At 42.7% G+C, this 19,362-nt stretch overlaps 1 protein-coding gene across 1 annotated transcript in view; it reads right to left on the bottom strand.

The window, feature by feature from the left end:
- fam135a (family with sequence similarity 135 member A) overlaps positions 1–19,362 on the bottom strand; it is a 155,701-nt gene that overhangs the window by 13,685 nt on the left and 122,654 nt on the right. Inside the window, 3 exon segments of the mRNA XM_052024870.1 lie at positions 7,459–7,552; positions 9,994–10,085; positions 18,362–18,522. Of these exon segments, the coding sequence (XP_051880830.1) occupies positions 7,459–7,552; positions 9,994–10,085; positions 18,362–18,522 (347 nt within the window).

Below are 19,362 nucleotides of genomic sequence, written 5' to 3'. Positions count from 1 at the left end.
AGTTTGCAGATGACACAAAATTAGGTGGTGGTGTTGATGGTAAAAAGGTTATTGTATATTACAAGGGGATCTTGATCAGTTAGGGAGGCAGACCGAGGAGTGGCAAATGGATTTCAATACAGATAAGTGTGAGGTGCTGAATTTTGGAAAGTCAAACCAGAGTAGGACTTATACTATGAATTGTATGGCACCAGGGAGTGTAAAGGAACAGAAGGACCTTGGAGTACAAGTGCATAGTCTGTTGAAAGTGGCGTCACAGGTAGATAGGGTGGTGAACAAGGCCTTTAGCATGCTGGCCTTCATCAGTCAGGGCAATGAGTCTAGGAGTTGGGACATTATGTTGCAGTTGTATAAGTCACTGGTGAGGCTGCACTCGAAGTACTGTATACAGTTTTGATCACCCTGTTTTAGGAAGGATGTGGTTGAAATGGAAAGAGTGCAGAAAAGATTTACAAGGATGCTACCAGGACAAAAGGGCCCAAGTTATAGGGAGAGGTTGGCCAGGAGAGGTCTTTATTCCCTGGAAAGTAGGAGAATCAGGAGTGACCTTATAGAAGTGTTTAAAATTATGAGAAGCATTAATAAGGTGGATAGTAACAGTTTTTTCCACAGGTTAGGGAGTCCAAAACTAGGGGGCATAGGTTTAGGGTGAGAGGGGAAAGAGTTAAAAGGGACAAGGGGCAAATTTTTCACACAGAGGGTGGTGAGTATATGGAATGAGCTGCTGGAGGAAGTGGTTGAGGCAGATACAGTATTATCATTTAAGAACCACTTGGATTGGTACATGGGTGGGGCTTAGAGGGATATGGGCCAAACACAGGAAATTGGGCACTGAGTGGGGACTGTGGTCGACATGGACTGTTTGGGCCAAAGGGCCTGTATCCGCGCTGTATTGCTCTGTGACTCTGTAATATTTCTCATCTGTATTTACTGTGGAAAAGGTTATGGAGGTTAGGGAATTCAGGAAAGGGAACAGTGATGTCCTGAAATATATCAACGTCACGAAAGAGGAGGTGCTGGTGGTGCTGAGATGTGTAAAGATGAATAAATCCCCAGGGACTGACCAGGTATATCCTCGGACATTATGGAAAGCAAGGGCAGAAATTACAGGGGTCCAGGGAGAGATTTTTGCATCTTCTTTAGCCATGGGTGAGGTACTGGAAGACCAAATGGTGGCTAACATCCTTTAATTTAGGAAGGGCTGCAAGGACAAGCCAGGGAACTACACCGATCTGTAGTTCCCTGGCTTGTCCTTGCAGCCCTTCTTAAATAAAGACTAACATCAGTGGTGGGAAAGTTATTGTGAGAGACAGGACCTACCAGCATTTGGAAAGGCGAAGACTGATTTGGGATAGTCAGCATGGCTTTCGCATGGGAAATTGTGTCTCATGAATTTAATTGACCTGTTTGAAAAAGTGACCATGTGGATTGTAGATGGAGGGTGGTAGACACTCTCTACTGAACTTTAGCATGGGTTTTAAAGGTCCTGCATGGTACATAGAACAGTACAGCACAGGAACAGGCCCTTCAGCCCACGATGTTGTGCCGAACTAATTAAATGTCTAACTAAACTAATCCCTTCTGACTGCACGGTGCCCATATCCCTCCATTCTCTGCACATTCATATGCCTATCTAAGAGCCTCTTAAATGCCTCTATCGTATTTGCCTCCACTACCACCCCGGCAGCGCATTCCAGGCACCCACCAGTCTGTGTGTAAAAACTTGACCCACACACCTCCTTTGAATTTACCCCCCGACCTTAAATGCATGCCCTCTAGTATTAGACATTTCAACCCTGGGGAAAAGGATATTGGCTGTCTATCTATGTCTCTCATAATCTTATAAATTTATATCAGGTCTCCCCTCAGCCTCTACTGCTCCAGAGAAAACAACCAAAGTTTGTCCAACCTCTTCTTGTAGCACATGCCCTCTAATCCAGGCAGCATCCTGGTAAACCTCTTCTGCACACTCTCCAAAGCCTCCATATCCTTCCTATAATGGGGTGTCCAGAATTGAATGCAGTACTCCATGCGGCCTAACCAGAGTTGTATAAAGCTGCAACGTAACTTCCTAACTCTTGAACTCAATGCCTTGACTAATAAAGGCAAGTATGCCATATGCCTTCTTTACCACCCTATCAACCTGTGCAACCACTTTCAGGGAGCTGTGAACTTGGACCCCAAGATCCCTCTGTATATCAAAACTGTTAAGGATCCTGCCATTAACATGTACTGTTCCTTTACATTTGATCTCCCAAAGTGCAACAACCTTACACTTGGCCGGGTTGAACTCCATCTGCCATTTCTCTGCTCATACCTGCAACTGATCTATATCCCGCTGTATCCTTTGGCAATCTTATACACTGTCCACAATGCCACCCATCTTTGTATCGTCTGCGAACTTAGTAACTCACCCATCCAAATTTTCATCCAAATCATTTGTATATATCACAAACAGCAGAGGTCCCAGTATGGATCCCTGCAGAACACCACTAGTCACAGACCTCCAGCTAGAATAAGTCCCATTGACCATCACACTCTGTCTTGCATGAGCAAGCTAATCCCGAATCCAAGTGGCCATGTCACCATGGATCCCATGCATCTTAATTATCTAGATAAGCCTACCATGGTAGGCTGGTCCAGATGGTTAAATTACAGGGAATCCAGGGTGAGCTAGCTAATGGATACAAAACTGGTTTGCTGGTAGGAGTCAGAGGATGGAGGGTTGTTTTTTTTTCAGATTGGAAGCCTGTGACCAGTGTTGTGCCACAAGGATCAGTGCTGGATCCACAGTTGTTTTTCATATATATTAATGACTTGGATGAGAATGTAATTGGCATAATTATCTTTGACATTTGGAGATGACACCAAACTTGGTGGGATAACGGACAGTGAAGAAGGTTGCCCAAGATTACAACAGGATCTAGATCAACTGGGAAAGTGGGCAAGGGAACGGCAGATGGAATTTAACTCGGACAAGTGCAAAGTAATGCATTTTGGGAAGTTAAACCGAGGCAGGACATACACGGTAAATACCCTGGTGAAGAAGGCATATAGCACACTTGCCTTCATTGGATGGGGCACTGAGTACAAGAGTTGGACATCATGTTACAGTTGTAGAAAACGTTGGTGAGACCATACATGGAATATTGTGTGCAGTTCTAATCACCATACTATAGGAAGGATACAATTAAGCCAGAGAGGATGCAGAAAAGATTCGCAAGGATGTTGCTGGGATTGGAGGGCGAGAGTTATAAGGAGAGACTCTATATGCTGGGACTGTTTTCCCTGGAACAAGGAGGCAGAGAGGTGAATTACTGAGGTCTTATAAAATCATGAAGGGCATAAATAAGATGGGTTGTCAGTCTTTTCCCCAGGGAGAAACTAGAGGACATAGGTTTACAGGGAGAGGGGAAAAATTTAACAGGGACACAAGTGGCAAGTCTTTCACACAGAGAGTGGTGCATAGATGGAACAAGCTGTCAGAGGAAGTAGAAGGGGCAGGTAAAATTACAATGTTTACAATGGCTATTACAGAGACATGGCTGACATCAGGGCAGGAATGGATATTGAATATTCCTAGTTTTCAGTGTTTTTAAAAGGGATGGGGGGGGGGGAGGAGGAGGGGTGGCGATATTGGTCAGGGATACTGTTACAGCTGCAGAAAGGGTAGATAATGTAGAAGGATCCTCTCTAGAGTCAATATGGGTGGAAGTTAGGAACAGGAAAGGAGCAGTTACCCTCCTGGGAGTATTCTATAAGCCCCCCGGTAGCAATAGGGATACTGAGGAGCAGATTGGAAGGCAGTTTTTAGAAAGATGCGAAAATAACAGGGTTATTATAATGGGAGACTTCAACTTTCCAAATATTGATTGGCACCTACTTAGTGCCAAAGGTTTAGACGGGGCGGAGTTTGTTAAGTGTGTCCAGGACAGATTCCTGACGCAGTATGTTGACAGGCTGATCTAGTTTTAGGTAATGAACCGGGACAGGTGACAGATCGATCGGTGGGTGAGCATTTGGGGGACAGTGACCATTGCTCCATAACCTTCAGAACTGTCATGGACAGGGATAGGAGCAAAGAGCGTGGGAAGATATTTAATTGGGGAAAGGCAAATTATGAGGCTATAAGGCGAGAACTTAGGAGTGTAAATTGGGATGACATTTTTTGAAGGGAAATGTACTATGGAGATGTAGTCGATGTTCGGGGATCTTTTGCAGGATGTTAGGGATAAATTGTCCCGGTGAGGCAGAGAAGGAATGGCAGGGTGAAGGAACCGTGGGTGACGAGAGAGGTGGAACAACTAGTTAGGAAGAAGAAGGCAGCATACATAAGGTGTAAGCAGCAAGGATCAGACAGGGCTTGTGAGGAATATAGAGCAGCAAGGAAGGAACTTAAGAAAGGGCTGAGGAGAGCGAGAAGGGGACATGAAAAGGCTTTGGCGAGTAGGGTTAAGGAGAATCCCAAGGCTTTTTTCTCGTACGTGAAGAGCAGAAGGATGGCCAGGGTAAAGGTAGGTCTGATTAAAGACAAAGGTGGGAGGATGCGCCTGGAAGCTGTGGAAGTGAGTGAGGTTCACAATGAATACTTGTCTTCAGTATTCACCAAGGAGAGGGGTCTTGATGACGCTGAGGACAGTGTTGGTAAGGGTAATGTTCTAGAGTATGTAGATATCAAGAGAGAGGATGTGTTGGAGTTGTTAGAAAACATTAGGACAGATAACTCCCCGGGGCCTGACGGAATATTCCCCAGGCTGCTTCGTGAGGCGAGGGAGGAGACTGCTGAACCGTTGGTTAGGATCTTTGAGTCCTCATTGTTCACGGGGATGGTACCGGAGGATTGGAGGGTGGTGAATGTTGTCCCCATATTCAAAAAAGGTAGGAGGGATAGTCCAGTCCAGGGAATTACAGACCAGTGAGCCTTACGTCTGTAGTGGGCAAGCTGTTAAAAAGGATTCTAAGAGATAGGATCTATGAACATTTAGAGAATAATGGACTGATTAGGGACAGCCAGCATGGCTTTGTGAAGGGAAGATCTTGCCTCACAAGCCTGATAGGCTTCTTTGAGGAGGTGACCAGGAAGATTGATGAGGGTAGTGCAGTGGATGTGGTCTACATGGATTTTAGTAAGGCGTTGATAAGGTTCTGCATGGTAGGCTTCTTCAGAAGGTCAGAGGCCAAGGGATCCAGGGAGACTTGGCAGTGTGGATTCAGAAATGGCTTGCCTGTAGAAAGCAGAGGGTTGTGGTGGAGGGAGTGCACTTAGATTGGTAGGGCTGTGACTAGCGGTGTCCCACAGGGATCGGTTCTGGGACCTCTATTTTTTGTGATATTTATTAATGACCTAGATGAGGGGGTGGAAGGGTGGGTTAGCAAGTTTGCAGATGACACAAAGATCGGTGGTGTTGTGGATAGTGTGGAGGGCTGTCGAAGCTTACAGAGGGATATTGATAGGATGCAGAGCTGGGCTGACAAGTGGCAGATGGAGTTCAATCCAGAGAAGTGTGAGGTAGTACACTGTGGAAGGACAAACTCCAAGGCGGAGTACAAGGTAAATGGCAGGATTCTGGGCAGTGTAGAGGAGCAGAGGGATCTGGGGGTTCATATCCACAGATCACTGAAAGTTGCCTCACAGGTAGATAGGGTAGTTAAGAAAGCTTATGGAATGTTAGCTTTCATAAATCGTGGGATTGAGTTTAAGAGCCGCGAAGTAATGATGCAGCTTTACAATACTCTGGTTAGGCCACACTTACAGGAAGTCCCCAACTTACGAATGCCCGACTTACGAACGTCTTTACTTATGAACCAACCTTTGTGGTCGGTTGGTAAGCGGGCCCAGCCCCCGATCCTACCACGGCGGCGGTACACCTTCTTAGGCCCAACCCCGGGCCAAGTGCGCATGTGCGGCCGTGATCCCCGGGCCAAGTGCGCATGCGCGGACACTGTTCCGAGTTACACACAAAATCGGGTTACGAACAGTCTCAAAAACGGAACTCATTCGTAACCTGGGGACTTCCTGTACTGTGTCCAGTTCTGGTCGCCTCATTATAGGAAGGATGTGGAGGCGTTGGAAAGGGTGCAGAGGAGATTTACCAGGATGCTGCCTGGATTAGAGAGTATGGATTATGAGGAGAGACTAAAGGAGCTAGGACTTTACTTATTGGAGAGAAGGAGGATGAGGGGAGACATGATAGAGGTATACAAGACATTAAGAGGAATAGATAGAGTGGACAGCCAGCGCCTCTTTGCCAGGGCACCAATGCTCAAAACAAGAGGACATGGCTTTAAGGTAATGGGTGGGAAGTTGAAGGGAGATGTCAGAGGGAGGTTTTTCACCCAGAGAGTGGTTGGTGCATGGAATGCGCTGCCTGGGGTGGTGGTGGAGGCTGATACGTTGGTCACGTTCAAGAGATTGTTAAATAAGCATATGGAGGAATTTAAGATAGAGGGATATGTGGGAGGAAGGGGTTAGATAGTCTTAGGTGTGGTTTGAAGGGTGGCACAACATGGTGGGCCAAAGGGCCTGTATTGTGCTGTATTGTTCTATGATTCTATGGTTTTAAAAGACATTTGGACAGGTACATGAATAGGAAAAGTTCAGAGAGATATGGGCCAAATACTGGCAAATGGGACTACTTCGATAGGTACATTGGTCAACATGGACAAGTTGGGGGAAGGGCCTGTTTCCATGCTGCATAACTCTATGACTCTATATTTAACACATTCACTTCAAGGCCATGGGGGAAAAGTCCTTCAGACTACTTAAAGTATCACAAAAATTACAATGTTATCAATGGCTTGACAGGTACTTAAAATTAAAAGAAAATGCCTTAAACTTTAACATAAAGCATTAAATGAGACTTGAATAAGGAGAACTTGTCCAGTGGTGGCCTCTGTGAGTCAGTATTTTCCAATGTTTTTCTACACACCAACCCATGATTTATAGGATGACCAGGAGCAACCCTCCACTTATTGTAAAAATTAGTGAGCATTTTGGCCATCATCCCGGAAAAAGAGGTGAGCTTTACATGTGATTGAAATACCTAAGGGCTGGAAAGATTCAAACAACCAATGCCACGGTCATTATTGGTTAGATTTATAATAGAACAATTCACAGCATATTTACAGAGCATAGGTTGAAGAAAAGATTGCCACCATATTGAAGAAAAAGGGAAAATGGTTTGGAGTTTGAAAGTGAACTTCAAAGCTAATGGAAAAGGAGTATGAATTCAAGGATTATTTCTTCGTGATGATGGTAACAGGTAGCCACAAAATCTTAATTCCATTAGTATTGATTCAATGGTACCCACGATGTATAAGCCACATATAAATGTGGAAATAATGCAACAATTAATTTTAAAATAGCTAAGGCAAAATTATAGGACAAGGAAAAATTGATAAAGTTAATTTTAAAATTCCTCCTTAAACATCCTCGTGCACCTTTTGCTAGCTCACCTGATTTGGAGACTGTAAGGTTGTAAATCTGAACATATTGTATTATTTCATCCAAAAGTCGATCAGTCATGGAATCAAAATCTGCAAATGTGTCGTTCTATGGAAGGAATGGTAGATAAAGAGAAAAAAATCTTTATTTGCAGAAGTGGCAGAGAGGTTAATGAAGATCCCTTGCAACCGTATTCACAATAAAACTCAGATGTGCTATAATCGGAATTGAGTTTTTGATAAAAATCAGCGAATTGCAAGTCAGAAGTCAAATGGTGAGAAGTGTGAGAGAGGGTTTTGATCCTGAAATGTACTAAACGGAATGCATTCTCTGTACAATGGCAATCTCCTCAAAGACAAGTCAACTGGTATTTCTTGACTTTTTCCTTGGGGAAAAAAGAGCTTTCCTTACCTCCAATATTGTATTAATTCCTTGTTCATAGCACACGTAAATAAGTCCCTACTTAGAGGCGAACCAATGAAAAAAGAGAAACTAACAAGAAACAATGACATATAACAATTATTGCCATTGGCTTGTAACTTTATGACTAATTATTAAATTTACTTTATACAGCTAACTGTAGTTAGGCATTGGAAATAATTAAAAAGCTTAGCTAATGCTTATGCCAATGCAAGAGATCCCTACAAATCTGAAAAACTGTGCACTCCTTTGACAAATTACTAATATGAATACCTTGCAATGATTTTTCTGGGATAAACTTAAAAGAAATACAGCAATCAGAGAAAATTAATGTAGACAATAAAAATCTGAAATATAAAAACAATAATGCACAAGGCAGCACCTCTGGAGAGAGAAACTGTGTTTATGTTTCATCAGAAAGGTCATCAACCTGAAACATTATCTCTGCTTCTCTTGCTGGCATATGCTACTTCACCTGCTGAGTATCTCCTGCATTTTCATAGACTCATACAGGAGATACAACACAGAAGAAACAGGCCCTTCGACCCATTGAGTTCAGGCTGATCATCAAGCACACATCTTACACCAATCTTACCCAAACCCATTTCATTCTCCCCACATTTTCATCAACTGCCTTGCTCCCCCCAACCCCCAGATTCTGGCGCTCACCCAAACCAGAGGGCAATTTACAACAGCTAATTAACTTACCAACCCACATATCTTTGGGATGTGGGAGCAAACTGGAGCACATGGAAGAAACCCATGTGGTCACAGGAAGAATGTGCAAACTTTCACAGAGTCATTGCTGGAGGTCAGGCTTGAACCAGGATCACTGAGCCACTGTGCTGTTCTATTTTCTATTTTTATTCAAAGAATTGCATCTGGTATTTAGAAAACTTTAGGAAAGGGCAGCACAATGGTACAGCTCATAGAAACACTGCCTCACAGCGCTAGAGATCTGGTTCAACCTTGACCTCGGGTGCTGTATGTGTGGAGTTTGCACATGGGTTTCCTCCTGGTGCTCCAGTTTCCTCCTCCACATTCAAAGACCTGTAGGTTGGTAGTTTAATTGGCCACAGTAAATTACCATAGTGGTGTAAGTGAGCGGTAGAATCTGGGGGGAGTTGATCACAACATAGGGAGAATAAAAAAGTCAGAATAGTGTAGGATTAGCATAAATGGGTGGTGATGGTCGGTGCAGACTCACTGGGGCAAAGGGTCTGTTCCTTGCTGTACCTCTCTATGACCAGTTCTCAGCCAACAATACTTTTGCAAAATATCCTTTTTTAAAATGAAGAACTTAAATTAGTTAACATTTAGGTCCACATGGGGCTGCCTTAATTTTAGTACTGCTGAATAGCCACAGCAAAATATTTGACCCAATCAATCTTTTTTACTCTCTCTCCAGCATATGGTGCTTCACCACAGTTAATGTTTATATTTCTATTTGTCTGTTTTCCCATGGTAGGAATCGTTTCCCTAACAAAGTCATTTCTGAATGGATAGGTCACCACTTCCCAACAGAAGAAAGATGGACTGCTTTTCATCTGATTCATAATACAATAAAACTCTGATAAACCACTATCCGAAAAGTTGGAAATCCCGATGGTTCAGTATTTTTGACATGCTCCCTTCCAACTTACCAGGCTCTGGTTCCCATACTCTCTTCCCACTCGTCGAGTTCCCAATTCTCACATTCCCTTCCCTCTCACTGGGGCCCTCCAGTTCCTCCACTTCTTTCCGACTCCCTGAGGCTCCCAGTTCCCACGCTCCTTTCCCATTTACTTTGTCCTCAAATTGATTACACATTTGTTCTCGAGGATGATCAACCAGATCGAAAATTCACATTTCAAACAAAACCAAACACATTAACTAACTTGAATTACTCAGTTAATTGAAAGTTGCGACTGAAAGTTTGTCCATGTTCATATCACTGATATTCCAAATTTCACATTGAAGTGTATGGTTCAGTCAAACCTACAACTCACTAATGGTTGAGCCTGATACAGAAGTGCAGGTCTACTGAATTATAAAATTTTAATAAGATATCTCTGATCACCAAACATGGGAGATCACCAGTCTATTTTCCTGTTTTTTAAAAATATATAAAGATCAAGATGTAAGGTTACCTGATTCCTCTCTGACATAAGGAACTCTATCTGAGACCCCGGCAATCCGAGTTCAATATAAGTTTTTACCAAACGCAGGTCTGCGCTGTTTCCTAAAGACAGGAAAGGGAAACATGAATACCTAGTTTAAGCTACAAAATTTAGCCTTTTCTTTGAAAAAAAATATTGTTTGTTGAAGCTTTAAGAAATCTGCAGCATGTTAAACCTTCTTTGTTTTTTCCAGTCATTTTATTCCATTTAAGCACAAGTTGCAAATGAAGGTTAATCCAACCATGTAGACTTTACATTTTTCTTCACTGCATATTGTTCTACCCAATTAATCAGTGCCAAAATTTTCTTTATTATTTCACAGATAAGACAAATCTGGAAGGTATTGAGTAGCACACTATATAGCTCCTATTACCAGCTTTTTCAAAAATTTGAAATGGATTCTTGATCTCCCTCTATTACCTGGATGGTGCAGGAAACCAAAGATAAATGTGAAATGAAACAGATTGGTTTAAAAAGCACATACATGTCTGTTTCGAGCTATTAGCTCAACTGCGAAATTGTCAAATAATTTGAAACAAGGTCAGCCAATTCTTACCAATTTGGAACTGTGCATGGTATCATGCAAGTATTTCAAGTGAAAAAAGATCAATTTGTAGGAGGAGAATGATTCTCAATGGAATGAGTGATCTAGATAAAATACTTCTTATACTGTGCTCTGATTTCAAACAAAGGTACAAAAATAATGCAAACAGAAAATGCTGGTCTGGCGGAGAAAGAATCAGAATTTACTGGCTGAGTATTTCAAAATGTTCTGTTGCAGTTAGATATTGAGGAGCTAGTGTATTTTGATTTTTATCTAAAAAAGTTACTCCGCTTTCAAAAACAATGAGCACAAGCCTCATGTTACTAAGTAACTGCTCAATTGATTAAAAATCATAGCACCAAATTGACAAAGAATGAATATGCCAGCAGATGCAATGGAATGTACAGTATGGAGCCTGCTGTACAAAAGTGGAGCGGTGTGCATTACCACGTCTCTGAAATATTTTAAACTTTCACTATGCAAAAAAACTTCTCTCTTCTAGAACATTAGACTGCTAGTCCTGCCGTCACTCAACTCATTTCTGTGATTGCAATAATATCATAATTCCATATTCTATAGGGTCTTTCAGAGACTGTTAGATAGGTACATGGAGCTGAATAAAATAGAGGGATATGGGTAAGCCTAGTAATTTCTAGAGTAGGGACATGTTCGGCACAGCTTTGTGGGGCCAAAGGGCCTGAATTGTGCTGTAGTTTTTCTATGTTTCTATGTGCTGGTGATGCTCTGAGCATATATGACTTACCTGTGAAGCTCCTTGTATTAAAGTAAATGCCATTGAGCCTACCATTACCCACATGCTCCCTAACCTGCCTCTGTCTGCTCTGCCAACTGTTTGTTGGAGGTCAATCATCCCAGCCCCAGGACATCACTGCAAGAGCTCCGCCAGGGTGGAATCCCAGGCTGAACCATCTTTGGTTTGCCTTATCAATGACCTTCCTTCTATCAAAAAGTCAGAATGAATATTTGCTGATGGTGGCATGGTGTGCAATTCTATCTGCAAATTTTCAGCAAATGAAGCTGTCCACATATGCATGGAGAAAGACCTGGACAACATTCAAACATGGGTTGATAAATAACCAGTAAGATTAATGTCACAAAGTGCCAGGCAATGACCATCGCCAACAAGAGAGAGTCTAACCACCTATCCTTCACAATCAATGGCACTACCTTCACTCCCACCATCAACATCCTTGGGGGTTCACCACTGAGGCAAAACTCAATTTGACTAGCCATAATACTATATTGTATATATAGAATAAAGGGGTACTATTTAGTGACTTGCGAGCAATTCCCACCAATATTTTCTGTCCCCCTGCTGCTACCCTACTTAACTGCAACCAAGCTGATTCTAACTCCACTCCATGATCCGTTGAGGTTAAATCCTTCCTAATTATAATAGACCATAAGATATAGGAGCAGGATTAGGCCATTCCACCCTTTGAGTCTGCTCCGATTTTTTTTTTGAATCTCATTCCCTTGCCTTCTCACTGTAACCCTTAATCCCCTTACCAATCAAACACCTATCAATATCTGCCTTAAATATAAACAATAACTTGTCCTCCACAGCCCTCTGTAGCAACAAATTCCACAGATTCACCACCCTCTGGCTGAATAAATTCCTCCTCATCTCACTTCTAAAGGGACATTCCTTCATTCTAAGGCTGTGCCCTCGGATCCTAGACTCTCCTATGAATGGTAACGTCCTCTCGATCCAGGCCTTTCAGTATTTGGTAGGTTTCAGTGAGATTCCCCCCTCATCCTTCTGAACTCCATCGAGTACTGGCCCAGAGTCATCAAATGCTCCTCATACGTTAAGCCTTTCATTCTTGGGATCATTCTTGTGAACCTGCTCTGGACCCTCTCCAGGGCCAGCACATCTTTCCTTGGATATAGAGCCCCAAATTGCTCATAATATTCCAAATGCAGTCTGACCAATGCCTTATAAAGCCTCAGCAGTATGTCCTTGCTTTTATATTCTAGATCCCTTGAAATGAATGCATATTGCATTTGCCTTTCTTACTACCAATCCACTCTGCAAGTTACCTTAAGGGAATCCTGCACTAGGACTCCCAGGTCCTTTTGCATCTCCAGCTTCTGAATTCTCTCCACATTTAGAAAATAATCTACACCTTTATTCTTCCTACCAAAGTGCATAACAGCACTCTTCCCTGTGCTGTATTCCTTCTGCCACTTCTTTGCCCACTCTCCTAACCTGTCCAAGTCCTTCTGCAGGCTCCCTGCCTCTGCAACACTATCTGTCCCTCCACCTATCTTTGTATCATCTGCAAACTTGGCCACAATCCTATCAGTTCCTTCATCTAGATCATTAATGTGTAAAGTGAAAAGTTGTGGTCCCAACACTGACCTTAGCAGAACTCCACTAGTCACTGGCAGCCACCCAGAAAAGGACCCATTTATCCCCACTCTCTGCCTTCTGCCAGTCAGCCAATCTTCTATCCATGCTCGTATCTTGCCTGTAACACAATGGGCTCTTATCTCGTTTAGCAGCCTCATCTGGCCTTCTGAAAATCCAAGTAAATAATGTCCACTGACTCTCCTGTTTGTTACCTCCTCAAAGAATTCTAACAGATTTGTTAGGCAAGATCTCTTCTTTACGAAACCATGCTGACTTTGCCCTATTTTATCATGTACTTCCAAGTACTTCAAAATTTCATCCTTAATAATGGACCCTAAAATCTTACCAACACTGAAGTCAGGCTAACCAGCCTATAGGTCCTGTCTTTTGCCTCATCCCTTCACAGGGGTGTCATGTGTGCAATTTTCCAGTTTTCTGGGTCCCTCCCTGACTCCAGTGATTCTTGAAAGATCACTACTAATGCCTCCACAATCTCTTCAGCTACCTCTTTCAGAACTCTGGGGTGTAGACAAGCTGGTCGAGGTGATCTATCCACCTTCAGGTCTGTCACCTTCCTCAGCACCTTCTCCTTAGTAATGGCTATTACACTCACCTCTTCCCCCTGACTCTCTTGAATGTCTGGCATGTTACTGGTGTCTTCCACTGTGAAGACTGATGCAAAGTACCTATTCTGTTCTTCCGTCATTTCTTTGTTCCCCATTACTACTTCTCCAGTGTCATTTTCCAGTGGTCCAGTGTCCACTCTTGCCTCTCTCTGTAATACGGTTACATCTGATTTCAGCTTCTCTCTCTCAAATTGCAGGGTGAATTCTAACACATTATGGTCACTGCCTCCTAAGATTTCCTTCACCTTAAGCTCCCTGATCAAGCCTGCCTCATTACACAACACCAAATCCAGAATTGCCTGTTCCTTAGTGGGCTCTACCACAAACTGTTCTAAAAAAGTAATCTCATAGACATTACATAAATTCCTTTTCTTGGGGTCCACTACCAACCTGATTTTCCCAGTCTACCTGTATATTGAAGTCCCCCCGTGATCACTGTGATATTGCCTTTCTCATATGCCTTTTCTATCTCCTGGTATATTTTGTACCCCACAATCTGACTACTACTCAGGAGGCCTGTACATAACTCCCATCAGCGTCTTTCTACCTTTGTGGTTCCTCAACTTTATCTACAAAGATTCTACATCTTCTGATCCTACATCGCTTCTTGTTATTGATTTAATTTTTTTTTACCAACAAGGCCACCCTTCCCCTTCTGCCCACCTGTCTGTCTTTTCGATAGGATGTGTATCCTTGGCTGCTTAGCTCCCAGCTTTGATTCTTTCAGCCACATCTCTGTGATGCCCACATCATACCCGCCAATTTTGATCTGCACTGTAAACTCATTTACCTTGTTTCATATTTCACACGTATTAAAATACAACACCCTCAGTTCTGTATTCACCACTCCCCTTCTCAAAGTTGACCATGTTGCCTGAAGTTAGCCCTTTCTAACCCTTTCTAAACCCTCTGTCTTATTTTTTATTCTGGAGACTTTAGTAACCTCTCCTGCTCTCTCCCCTTTAATTTTTTCCACAATTTTCTATGCCGTTGAAACCCCCCCCCCCCCCCCCACTATTTAGTTTTAAGCCCCATCTACAGCCCTAGTTATGCGATTTGCCAGGACTCTGTTCCCAGCATGATTCGGGTGGAGCCTGGCCCACTGGAACAGCTCCCTCCTTCCCCTATACTGGTGGCAATGTCCTATGAATTTAAACCCACTTCTCCCATACCAATCTCTGAGGCACTTTACCTCCTTAATCTTGTTGACCCTGTGGCAATCAGCACGTGGCTCAAGTAGCAATCCAGAGATTATTATCTCTATGATTCTGCTTTTTAATTTAGTCCCTAGCTGCTCATATTCCCTCAGCAGAACCTCCTTCCTTGTTCTATCTATATTGTTGGTACGCACATGAACCACAATAACTGGATCTTTCCCCTCCCACTTCGAATTCCCCTGCAGGCCAGATGAGATGTCCTGAACCTCAGTACCAGGCAGGCAGCTGAGCCATTGGGAGTCTTGATCCTGGCAACAGAGAACAGTGTCTATTCCCCTGACCATACTATCTCCAATTACAACTACATTTCTGTTCTCTTCCCCTCTTGAATGGCACCTTGAACCATGGTGCCATAGTTAGGTTGCTCATCTTTCCTATAGCCCCCACGCTCATCCACACAGCTTCTATCCCGCTGTTATAAGACTATTGAACAGTTCCCTAGTATGATTAGATGGACTCTTGACCTTCACAATCTACCTCGTTATGACCTTGCACCTTATTGTCTACCTGCAGTGCACTTTCTCTGTAGCTGTTACACTTTATTCTGCACTCTGTTATTGTTTTACCTTGTACAACCTCAATGCACTGTGTAATCAATTGATCTGTACAAACAGTATGCAAGACAAGTTTTTTCACTGTACCTCGGTACATGTGACAATTACAACCAATTTCCAATTCCGAATTGCAATTCTGAGGGGAGATAGCCAGTATAAGAAGGTGGAGGGAAGGGGTGGAGCTGGCAGGAGATGTGTGGATCCAGGTGAGGAGGAGTGATAGGCAGATGGGGGAGTGGAGTGTGGAAATAACGCCAGAAGCTGGGAGGTGACAGGTAGAAGTGACAAAAGGCAGAAGATGATGGAATCTGATAGGAGAGGAAGGGAAGAAGGAATCAAGGGAGGGACGTGGGGAGGACAGATGGGAATAGTGGAGGAGTGTGTAGGTAATGGACAGATGGAGTGGGTGGAGGAGGGGAAAGAAACAGGGTGATGGGGGCTTGGGTGAGCGTAGGAAGAACTGGGTAGATCAGGAGGAGAGAGAAAAGGGACAGAGGGGGAGCAGTTTTCCAGAAACTGGAGAATTCAATGTCCGTCAGATTGTAGACTACCCAGGTGGAACATGAGGTGGGTTCCTCAAGTGAGAAAATTTCTTCACGTAAAAAAAGTGAAATGACAAAAAGCGTAAAAAAAGCGACAAAAAGATCTTTTGTCTGCAGAAAATTATAGACTTCAAAAATAACAGTTTTTAATTTTTCTATCTCTTTGAATTATCCAAAGATAACAGATGAATTAGGTGCTAAAGCTTTTCCTACTAGATATGGAAGCTTCAAAGGCCTGAGCTGATATGGTTTCTGCTTGATAAACCGGGTCTTCAATGTTTTGAAGATTATGAACACTTGAGAATGAATGTAGCACACTACTCTCTCTCACTCACACCCTCTCATCTTGTCCCAGCTCCCACACTGATTGTCACATCAATGAAACAGGGTCAGTACTCTGCAAGAAAAAAATCATGTAGACAGCAGGGTCTTCTTCATCAAAGTGATTTTAAAACAACTCTCTAAGTATAGATGAGTATGTTGATGGATGGTTAGTAAGTTTGCAGATGATACCAAGATTGATGGAGTGGTGAATAGTGTAGAACACTGCAATGGATACAGCGTGATATAGATCAGCTACAGCTGTGGGCAGAGAAATGGCAGATGAAGTTTAAACCAGGATAAATGTGAGGTGGTTGCACCTTGGTAGGACTAATGTCAAGAAGCAGTACACTCTTAAGAGCAAGACCTTTAACAGTGTTGAGAGCAGATAGACCTTGTGGTGAAAGTGGCTACACAGGGTGTAAGAGAGGGTGGTTAAGGCGACTTATGGAATGCTTGCATTTATTAATAGGGGCATTGAATATAGGAGTCAAGAGTTATGATGCATCCTCTATAGAACCCTGGTTAGGCCGCATTTAGAGTATTGCGTGCATTTCTGGTCACCTCACTATAGGAAGGATGTCGAGGCTTTAGAAAGGGTGCAGAAGAGGTTACTAGGATGCTGCCTGGGTTAGAGAGCGTGTGCTATCAGGAGAGGCTGGACAAACTTGGGCTCTTTTCTCTGGAGCCGCAGAGGCTAAGGGGTGATCTGTTGGAAGTGTATAAAATTATGAGAGGCATAGATAGGGTGAACAAGCAATATCTTTTTCCATTACTGAGCGATCCAATACCAGAGGGCATGCATTTAGGTGAGGGGGGTAGGTTCAGAAGAGACGGGAGGGTACGTTTTTTACTGAGAGAGTGTGGATGCCTGGAATGCATTGCTTGATAGGGTGGTGGAGGCAAATTCATTGGGGCTTTTAAGAGGGTCTTGGATGGACACATGAATGAGAGGAAATAGAGGGATATGGACATTCTGTAGGTAGTAGGAGGGAATAGCTATGTCGGCACAACATTGTGGGCCGAAGGGCCTATTCTGTGCTGTACTGTTCTATGTTCTTGTTCTAGGTTCTATATTAGTGGCCTATTGTTTTAAAGGCATCTATGAAGCTTGTCATTATAATATGCTCAGGACTCTGATAAGGAAAGTGACCAGGACTAAATAGTCCTTGGAGTCATAGACAGATACAGCATGCAAACAGGCCCTTGGCCCACTGAGCCACGCCAACCATCAGCCACCCATCAACCACTCATCAGAACTAGAAATACCCATCTAAAAATAAAGAGTCACTAAAGGGAATCACCATATTAAAAACAAAGTACTAAAGATTAGGTTACTTTCCCTATGTAACTGAATGCAATAAATTTCAATTGCTATGTCCACCAGCACTCAAAAGTACAAGGTTCCCTGTGAAGAATGGCAGACTGAGGAAGAGGTCCACTCATAATGGAACTATGCACAATTGTAAGCCAGTGCTGTCAAGGGAGGTTTAATAAAATTATTAAGAAACAAAATTAGGTGGTTTTCCTATTAAGCTGAACTAGATTCAATGTTGTCCAAAAGTAAAATGTCAGCATTTCTGAGTCACTTCCCTAACTAGTATGTGTTTCTATGGCTTTTTTACTTTTAAAGCAGAATTGCAAATAACAATTACGTTATTACACAATAAATTGGAGGATCTGCCAAGTCTACTTTTACACTGTCAGTTTCCAAGTATGAATAGAAAGGCCATTGACTTGAGATTCTCAAGCAAAAATGGAAATGACAACTGTGGAGCAAAAATCTAACATCGAATCATTTTGTTCTTTTTCCCAGGGTTGAAATGTCTAATACGAGAGGGCATGCATTTATGGTGAGTGGGGAAAAGTTCAAAGGAGATATACGGGGCAAGTATTTTTTTACATGGAGAGTGGTGGTAGAGGCAGATATGATAGAGTTGTTTAAGAGGCTCTATCTAACACCTCTAAGATCGAGGTGCATGAAAATGCATAGAATGGTGGGATATGGACCATGAGCAGGCAGAAGGGGGGGCGGGGATTAGTTTAATTAGGCATCAATGGTTTAATTAGTTCAGCACAGCGTTGTGAGCTGAAGGGCCAGTTTCCGTGCTGTACTGTTCTACGTTGAATCATGTTCTGATGTTACGTTAAACATACCATCCAATCCATGGACACAAACTATTAGATGAATGCCATCATCCAAGTTCTCATCGCTCTCCAAGCTGAAGTATGGGATTTTGGAAGCTAAGTCAGGAATATCACTGTACATAAAACCAGGAAACTTCAGTAGCTTCAACTCTTCTTTGGCCTGGAGGAATCTATGATCAGAACAGATTTAGCAGTTTTATCAATTCAGGCTTTTAAGGTCAATTATTTAATTTAATTGTAATTGCATATTACTTACTGTACATTCAGTCTTCCTTACAGTGACTGTTACTTAGTTTCCACAAACAATTAATCATTTTGTTCATACATGACAAACCATTAAAATTAACACGCGAAGCACAAACGTTTTTTGAGAAACCTAGAAGCAGACTAGTGACTTTTTCCAAACACAAACTCACAGGTTTGCTGAGGAAAGTAGTAAACCACAGGATGTAAAGAGCAATTAAATCTATGAACACTGTTATCAAAGTCATTACCGGCAGACACGGTAGTGTAGTGATTAGCATAAGCTATTACAGCGCCAGTGACCAGGTTCAATTCCGGCCACTGTCTGTTCTCCCCGTGTCTGCGTGAGTTTCCTCCGGGTGCTCTGGTTTCCTCCCACATTCCAAAGACGTACGGGTTAGGAAGTTGTGGGCATGCTATGTTGGCACCGGAAGCGTGGCGACACTTGCGGGCTGCCCCCAGAACATTCTACACAAAAAATGTATTTCACTGTGTGTTTCAATGTACATGTGACTAATAAAGATATCTTTCAACTCATGCCAGGTCAGAAAAGGAATGAAAAACAGAAAATATGTTTAAATTGAAAGCTGACATATCAAAAATGAGGATGGCACCATGCATGGTAAGTAATCTAATAGCCTTCATTTGTTGAATCTTTGTATACTTCAAAGAATTACGAAGTGCAAAGAGGGCTCCGAAAGAACTATAATTAAGGTTAATTTGATCAGCTCTGAATGGCAAAATTCTTATGCTCCATAGTTATAAGA

The sequence above is a fragment of the Pristis pectinata genome, chromosome 10 (assembly GCF_009764475.1).
Source record: "Pristis pectinata isolate sPriPec2 chromosome 10, sPriPec2.1.pri, whole genome shotgun sequence".
NCBI classification, from domain to species: Eukaryota; Metazoa; Chordata; class Chondrichthyes; order Rhinopristiformes; family Pristidae; genus Pristis; species Pristis pectinata.
The sequence above is the reverse complement of the archived record's forward strand: the minus strand, read 5'-3'. Positions and strand labels throughout refer to the sequence as shown.